This window comes from Doryrhamphus excisus, chromosome 14 (assembly GCF_030265055.1).
Source record: "Doryrhamphus excisus isolate RoL2022-K1 chromosome 14, RoL_Dexc_1.0, whole genome shotgun sequence".
In the NCBI taxonomy this organism is placed as follows: Eukaryota; Metazoa; Chordata; class Actinopteri; order Syngnathiformes; family Syngnathidae; genus Doryrhamphus; species Doryrhamphus excisus.
In genome coordinates this window covers 10427371-10436618 of record NC_080479.1, presented here as the reverse complement: position 1 = coordinate 10436618, position 9248 = coordinate 10427371, and the positions used below count along the sequence as shown (strand labels likewise).

At 42.2% G+C, this 9248-nt stretch overlaps 1 protein-coding gene across 3 annotated transcripts in view; it reads right to left on the bottom strand.

Annotated features, from left to right (window-relative positions):
• trit1 (tRNA isopentenyltransferase 1) overlaps window positions 1-9248 on the bottom strand; it is a 58281-nt gene that overhangs the window by 23919 nt on the left and 25114 nt on the right. Inside the window, exon 11 of one of the 3 annotated variants that reach the window (XM_058046559.1) lies at window positions 6877-9212. The exons of the other annotated variants lie outside the window; for them this stretch is intronic. Coding sequence (XP_057902542.1) covers window positions 9196-9212 — 17 coding nt within the window. The 3' untranslated portion in view covers window positions 6877-9195. Of the gene's footprint in view, window positions 1-6876; window positions 9213-9248 lie in introns of those variants that run through there. 3 annotated transcript variants of the gene reach the window in all.

Below are 9248 nucleotides of genomic sequence, written 5' to 3'. Positions count from 1 at the left end.
CATCCTGTGCCGTCTATTATTACTATTATTATTATTATTAATACAGTATAGTAGCCATAAAATATTGATTCTCAAATGGTATGAATACCACATTTCCTACCAGATTTTTAAAAACATTTTTTTAAATGATGCACGAGTTCTAACCAGTTAAAATAAGAATAGCATTAATAATGATAATAATAATAATAATAATAAGACTATTAAAGCTAATAAAAAACAAAATAAATAATATAATATTAAATAACTTATATTGGGTCAAAAACAACTACTTTAATAGGTAAATTGATTAAAAGTCATAATAATACTAATTATTTCGCATTTTTTTTATTCTGTCAGGGTTTCCACCCTCAAAAGTGCTGTAGGGTTGAGAGTTGTAATGTACCTTTCTCGCCATTAGAGGGAAGCAAAGGACTACTTTATGTAACGCATCGCTCATCGCAACATTGTCGTGAGCAACTGTTGCCCTTAATGTTAAAGATCGTTTCTAAAAGGCTGTATTTGGGAATTTAACTTTATATTTGGGATGTGTGAAAAGCTGAAAGTGACTCTCCGCTTGTGTGTAATGTTACAGTATAATGGAGACTATGCAACATGGTATACACAAGCGTTGAACTGCAGTGCAAAAACAAACAAATGAGTGCGTTTGTGTAAGTGATATGAAGCATGCAGAAGCCCCAACTGTCGTATCATAATAACAGAACCAGGGCTTCAACTTCCTACATTTAGGAAGCATTGGATGCTAGGCTAGGATGCTAGGTAGGAGTATTGTTATTTATGACATAGGAACGTTCTTAGTTGTATTATTGCTTCTGTTAGTAGAATATGACTATGACTGCCAAAGTCCTCTCATTACTGTAAATTACTATTATTCGTACTACTATTATTATTATTCCCAGTATTTCTCTGTTATTACACTAGGAGTGCTTATAGTGAGATTGGGTTGCATTCCATTTAGTATAATGGAAGGTCACACTAACTCTTGACATTTAATCCACTAAAACAGTTATTTTCATAAAGAGCCTGATAAATAATTGCCTATTGTCATAAAAGTGACATTAAAAAAACATAGTAGAGTTAACAGCCTTTACAAAAAGGAAGCTGACATCCACCCAGGCCAAATAATGACCACCTCCACTATTGTTGTGTTTTAAAACGTGTGCCTCAGTGAGAAACATAAGAAAAGTTACCAAAAGCCAACCAGATCTAGTTTAAAATTTGGTGTTTTATCCTTGACTCGTACTTCACCCATGTACAAAGTTCCACGACAACAAGAAAAGTAGTTGTGTGTGTAATTCTACTGACAAGCAAACAATCGGCAATGAAAACACAAGCTCAGGTGCAAAAACAAAAGGTATCTGAGGAAGACATTAGTATACGTTGTGATAACAGCAAACAGGATGGAGTCGAGCGTGTGCACAGATATTCAAAAAGTCTAACTGCTATGTGCGTCACTCCCGCTTTTAGTGGCACCGCCGCCGCCAGCGGGCCTTTGTTCCACTTTAACCGCCAAGTGGCCCAGAGGAGAAGGAGGAGAAGGGGGGGGGGGGGGGCACCTTGTTTGCTAAACTGTCAAGCGTGGTTCCCCAATCCCGAGTGCTTCCCTTCCCGCTGCCTGCCACTAGAAGCAGTCAGTATGGAATTAAACCTTGCTGCTACCGTTACTCTGCACTGTACCATGCAAATGTGCAAACAAGTTGATGGAAGGATGTGTGCATGTGTGGTTCCATGTGGACACTCTATTAGGTACAGGCAGGGGCGTCACTAGGTTCTGAGGACAGGGAGGGGCTTAGCCCCCTGGAGATGCACAGGATATGAATGAATGTAGTAGACATAAAAAAACAAAACAAAACAAAACAAAAAAACAAACAAAGGAACAAGAACCGGGATAGAACTTTCCCACTTTTGGACAGATTTAGTAGAGATACTCAATTTTAGGACACCATTAAATTTACACAAGTACACACAATCTACACTGCAAAACCGCTGCTCAAGCTCTGCAACCATTTTGTCCGGTGGACAGTGATCAATGATATCATAATCATTATTATATTATTAATTAGCTTATTATTATTACTATCATCATTATTCTTTTTCTGATTATTACTTCTACTACTACTACTAGTAGTAGTAATAGGCTAGTATTAGCCTGCTTTTGAGATGTTTTTTTTGGAAATAAATAAATAAGTAAGGTCGAGTGGTTAGCGCGTAGACCTCACAGCTAGGAGACCCGAGTTCAATTCCACCCTCAGCCATCTCTGTGTGGAGTTTGCATGTTCTCCCCGTGCATGCGTGGGTTTTCTCCGGGTACTCCGGTTTCCTCCCACATTCCAAAAACATGCTAGGTTAATTGGCCACTCCAAATTGTCCATAGGTATGAATGTGAGTGTGAATGGTTGTTTGTCTATATGTGCCCTGTGATTGGCTGGCCACCAGTCCAATTTAAACATCAGACCAAATTGAATTTTACAGTTTATTTTTTCTGAATAAAGACATCCGACTTGCAAGTCATGTTGCCAGCTTGTATGTTGAAAGTTGAAATACTTGGAAAACTGGTGGGCCGGATTCAAACGCTTGGTGGGCTGCATGTGGCCCCCGGGCCGTAGTTTGCTCACCCCTGCACTTGACTAGCATGACGAGCCCTTCTCACTTCTGCCCTCAACAGGTTTTCATTTTAAATATACTGTAGGCAATAGCTCACAGTTTGACGCACATGTGTCTCGATTTCATGTGACACATGGCTTTCTCATGTTTTAGCCGTGTTATGCAACCCGTCGCAACAGCAGACCAATAGCAGCTGTTGGACACACATGTGGGCACGCACACACACACACACACATGCTGGTCACCCTGGTTTCAAACAAAGGTCCCCATTATATAGGAAGGTGTGTGTGTGCAGAGGGACTGTGAGACCACTTCCACCACACAACCAAACACCTCATTATACGTCTATGGGAAGTACACATAACACACTGGAGTTATGCAATGTGTCCCCACCCATGAGCCTTTCTCCTGCACATTATTGATCGAGACGCTTGATGACATTTAAACACACACAGGAAGTGTCACATGGCTAGCGTTGCAGCCGTGATGCGGCTTGATCAATTACAATGACAAAATAGGGGCAGGGTGGTGCAGTGCTCCACCACATCCAGACGGTGGTGCTGTTTTCTTTCATTGACGAACATTCATTCATTTTCTACCGCTTATCCTCACAAGGGTCGCGGGGGTGCTGGAGCCTATCCCAGCTGTCTTTGGGTGAGAGACGGGGTACACCCTGGACTGGTGGCCAGCCAATCACAGGGCACATACAGACAAACAACCATTCACACTCACATTCATACCTATGGACAATTTGGAGTCGCCAATTAACCTAGCATGTTTTTGGAATGTGGGAGGAAACCGGAGTATCCGAAGAAAACCCACACGTGCACGGGGAGAACATGCAAACTCCACATAGAAGTGGCCAAGGGTGGAATTGAACTTGGGTCTCCTAGCTGTGAGGCCTGCGTGCTAACCACTTGCACACCGCGCAGCTTGATGCGAAACATTCATTCATTCATTCATTTTCTACCGCTTTTTCCTCACGAGGGTCGCGGTGGGTGCTGGAGCCTATCCCAGCTGTCTTTGGGTGAGAGGCGGGGTACACCCTTGACTGGTGGCCAGCCAATCACAGGGCACATATAGACAAACAACCATTCACACTCACATTCATACCTATGGACAATTTGGAGTCGCCAATTAACCTAGCATGTTTTTGGAATGTGGGGGGAAACCGGAGTACCTGGAGGAAACCCATATGTGCACGGGGAGAACATGCAAACTCCACATAGAGATGGCCAAAGGTGGAATTGAACTTGGGTCTCCTAGCTGTGAGGCCTGCGTGCTAACCACTTGTACACCGTGCAGTTTGATGCGGAACATATTTGCTGTAGTTCTAAGTGGAGAGTGTGTAGTAGCGTCCGGAGTGGGGCACAGCAGACTAAGCTAACATTAGCACGTGTGTTTATTTCTAGCTAGAGACTATTTCAGATTTTTTTCTTTTAATACAAAAGCTGTCAGTGGTGGGTGGGTATAAGGGGCGGGTCATCTAGCTAGGGGCGGGTCTGAGGCGGTATCATGTCCGTAAGGAAAGAAGTTTTTCCCTTGTGATGTCTTGATTGCCTTTTCTGTGAGGGAGATGAAAGATTTCTTTAGATCGGGGGGGCTATTTGTGGCCTGTGGTTGTTTTTGTATTGGCCCATTCTAAGAATATCCTTTAACAAGAAAATTTAAAGGGGACCTATTATGCTTATTTTTCGGCCCTTTGTATTGAGTTGCGGACTCCGATAGAGCAGCTACATACAATAACCATAACAGAAAGCTTTCTAGTTCTTCCAGAATCTGCACCTCTTCAGTTGTATGTACTATTAGAAGCATCCTTTTCATTCTGGACACCCCTGAATCAGTAATAAGTGGCTTTTGCACAACAGCGACAGGGGCGGGGGCTCTAATGCTCAATGCTATCAACTTCAAAGCGCTTCCTCTCATGCTGGTTTCTTTCCGGCAACGAACGTGTTAAGCGCCGCAGAAGGGGAGTCACCCGGCACCGCCCACTTGGACTTTATTTGCATATCAGGCGGGAAGCTGTGGCTCTTTGTTGCCGCTCAGAGCCGGGCCAAAAACCCCTCCCACAAAACACTGCACTGGCGGGAAAAACGCCGGTGTCCCCACCCACCCGCGACAAAGGAGAAAGCCAGACACGCACTGCCTCTTTTGTCTCACACACACACACACACACACACACACACACACACACACACACACACACACACACACACACACACACACACACACACACACACACACACAAGGTTAGATAGAAGAAACACAAGCAAAAGGTTAAACTGTAAATAAGTATGCGTGTGTGGTAAGAGAGTTCAGTGGGTTGCTGGAAAAAACAGGAAAGCGTGTCATGCTTTGGAGACGAGGGGGAAAAAAGTACCGAGCGGCCCACATTACATAACCAAGCAGGAAATATGCAGCAGAGAGAGAGAAAGAGAGAGCGAGAGAGAGAGAGAGAGAAGACCATAGGCAACCATGCGTCCACTGCACCTATGAAACTTAATGGCTTTTCTCATCTAATCACATTTCTTCTTCTCATCATCCTGACACTTTTATCTCTTATAGCCACTGCAGGAGGAGTGAGACCATGTGTGTGTGTGTCTGTGTGTGTGTGTCTTTGCCAGAGTGCTGCATGAACTCATTGAACCTCATTCACGTCTCCACACATATCAATAAATGATATAGCCTGCATTTTTGGCTTTCCGATGCATACATCACACTTCATGGGGACGTTGGCCGGGATCCATAACACATGGGCAGACAGTGAAGGAAACACACACACACACACACACACACAAAGCACTCCTAACACCTGAGAGAGTGTTGTGTTTCCCGCTCGGGTTACGCAACTTCCGAATTGTGTTCCTGACGTATACAGACAACACACACATCAATGTTTAAAAAGGCTGAAAATGAGAAAATGATGCCTGAAAACACCCGAATGACCTTTCGCAGTCATTTAACTAAGATGTCCTTCACTTAATAATGTGGTGTGTCAACATACTTGGATCTTTCCTAGAATTCTTATTAGCAGTCGCACTCTTACTGACTGTATTAGCTCACAATTTCTTCCTATTGACGGCAGACAGACTGCTCACGATTAGCCGCTCGCATGTCAAGCCTGCAGGCTTCGGTGCGTGCAAGCGCGTTTTCTTGTCTCGCCAGGGCCAGATGGTGGAGAATGTTTAGTCCAATGGGATTAGAGATTAGGATTAAGCGGGACTTTAAATTACCTAGACGCGCAGTCACTGGATGAGACAGTACTATCGGGAAGGCCTTGGATGTTCGGCAATGTCCGAGAGGCTTTACGTTGTTGTTATCATTGCGTTCTGATTGTAAATAATGTGGGCAGTCAAGATTTGTGTGAAATTAAAATTAAAAATAAAACATTAAATACATTTTTTAAAATGCTTCTTATCTATAAAAAAAATCTATGTACAATATTCTGATGAGATTTTTCTAAACAAAATGTGACTTTAATCTAGAAAAAAATACTATTTTATTCCCCTCATAAATAATTATTTGTTATCATTGCGTTCTGATTGTAAATATTGTGGGCAGTCAAGATTTGTGTGAAATTAAAATTAAAAAAAATAAAACATTAAATAAATTTTTAAAAATGCTTCTTATCTGTAAAAAATCCATGTACAATATTCTGATGAGATTTTTCCAAACAAAATATGACTTTAATCTAGAAAAAAATACAACTTTATTCCCCTCATAAATAATTCTAATTGTCATTCTGTAACAATTTCCAAATAATAATACTAATAATTATTCATTCATTCATTCATTCATTTTCTACCGCTTATCCTCACAAGGGTCGCGGGGGGTACTGGAGCCTATCCCAGCTGTCTTCGGGCGAGAGGCGAGGTACACCCTGGACTGGTCGCCAGCCAATCACAGGGCACATGTAGACAAACAACAATTCACACTCACATTCATACCTATGGACAATTTGGAGTCGCCAATTAACCTAGCATGTTTTTGGAATGTGGGAGGAAACCGGAGTACCCGGAGAAAACCCACGCATGCACGGGGAGAACATGCAAACTCCACACAGAGATGGCCGAGGGTGGAATTGAACCCTGGTCTCCTAGCTGTGAGGTCTGCGCGCTAACCACTCGACCGCCGTGCTGCCTGAAATTAAAATTAAAAAAATAAAACATTAAATAATTTTTTTAATGCTTGTTATCTATATACAATATTCTGATATTTTTCCAAACAAAATATTACTTTAGAAAAAATACTCTTTTTTTTTTTCCTCCTCAAAAATTATTTTAATTGCCTCTTTAATTCTGTAACAATTTTCCCCCACAATAAGTCACCTATGGGTTATTGTGATAAAAATAATTATTAATTAAATTAATGTAGGAAAAGACCAGCTAAAATTAATTTAAAAACATATTAATCAATGAATTAGTTATCCACCAAAGTAAATGCAGTTCAATTGACTAAACATTTGATTCCTTCTCAGTTTTAATCTTCTGGGTCCAACATAAAGAAAGAGAGGGAGTGTATCATGTGTTTCCCAGACATGTACCCATCATTATGCATCAAAAGCGCCAAGCATGAGCTGTGAATTCAGGGCAAACAGGCTAGACGCACAATAAGCATCTATAAGCTGCAGCCTGTGTTACATAAGTGGGGCTGCAGCTCCCCCAGCATGGGCCTCATGTATAGGACAGCGTGTGCTCTGTGAACGTATAGGACAGGATTGGGTAGAGCCGAGAGAGACACAGACAGACTACCGAGTGACTGCGGAGGCCCCTGTGCAGCAGCAAATCATGCGTGAATGACAAAACGGCATTTATTTGTAAGTGGAGTAGTAGGCTTCTCATTTGAAGTGCTGCTTTGGTGTGCTGGGGCTTTGTGCATAGATGATTCACTGCCTGAGCCTGAGCAAATCACTAATTAGCCTTGTGACCCAACATGCTGTGCTACTTTTCCACTTCTGCGGGGGCATGTTCAGGTCAACAGGGGTGGAAGTTTCAATGAATTGCTGCAGCCTTCTTCTTCTTCTTCTTTAAAGTGGAGTTATTTAGCAACGCCTGGAGGTGTCACGCCAAAGCAGCTGACACGCTCAACGTACCAGGCCACTAATGTACCTCGCAGCACATGACCGATAATGTATGCCCCCCCCCTCTCTCTTATTTAAAACCTCTTCAAACAGAACATGATGTATGACTGTATAAAAGGATGACTAAAGAGAGGGGAAAGGAAGGAGGAGGAAAACAAAGCCAAATGTATAAAAACATCTAACAGGAGGAAGGAAACAGGAGTCATCCAGACAAAAGAGGGTTATAAAAAGACACCGGTTGACAAAGCAAGGTTAAGAAAAACAAATGAGCCATCCCCCCCCACAATGATGCCACTGCTAAACAACAAGCTGCCGAGAACATGCTGCATTCATGAACAAATATACACTACCGCACAACAGAATCAATGTTGGAATAGCTGAAGCGCATGCAGAGGTAATAAAGCTACTGGATGCTGACGCTCATCATGCTATCTTACGGACTTGATAGAAAAATAACTACATCGGGAGGTTGCCTACAGCCACAGATGTCAACTCCAATGTTTTTTGACCCACGCTAGTTAGAGAGGCGTTCATTGGTGCATTTACAATAATACTATAGCGTCCATTTCATGCAAATACTTAAAAAGGGACAGCAAGGTGTAACACACTTAGCCTAGCGTAGCCTAGCATAACCACAGAATGACACCGGTCGTTTCCTGAGACTTAACAAAACAATGTTGAGTTGAGCAATGTGTTGTAAACAAAGAATAAATGTGATTATAGGGGTGCTGTTTTCCTATCTACAGGGCTCTAATAATGGTAACAACTATATTTTCTGTGCTCAAACTGCCAAAATATTACATTTTGCCGAATGTACTTATGTCAGGTGTGGAACCAATTAACTGCAATACACGAGGGATATTTGTATATTATGTTTTGCATTTTTCTTTTAACAATTGTGGTTTTAAAAAAAAGTGCATTTGGAAGGTTGTAAACAAGCCTTTTGTGTTTTATATGTCTTATTTTCTTGATTACATTGACTATATTGGTTTAGCAGGAGTGTGCAGGTGACTATAGGGGTGTTATTTCATGTTTATTGGTCTCTAATACGTATATAAAAGATGGTAAACATGTTAACAAAAAAAAAAAACAATAGTGGTTTTACTGCCTGTATAGTAACCCTGAGAGGTGCTGAGAAAGTGAAAATGTATTATTGCCTAACAATATGGAACGTTCTGACGTAGTTAAAATTCCCTGCTAAGTTATGGTGAGGGTCTTGTTGTACAATGTGATTCCTGTACCGTACTGGTAAGCCCCCAGTAAGCTTGAGGCCTGACCCAGTTTATCAAAGTGGGACACGCATGCTTATTTACAGCGGGGGATATTTGCAGTCATGTGGATGAGGTCCCAACAAGTGACCCCACGCTGTCAGAGCATCTCAGAAGTGCAAGGTGATGGGACGCTGTGAGCTGGGAATGCTGTTCTTCAGGATGGGCAGGGGAGGATGCAGGTGATGTGAGGGAGCGTGAAAATGAGGCCCCTCTGGGTGGTCGCCAGGTATTGTGTAAGTGCTTTCACAGCAGCGGTGCCGCTGGATAAACAAAGAAGCTGCAATCAGCGCTGGGAA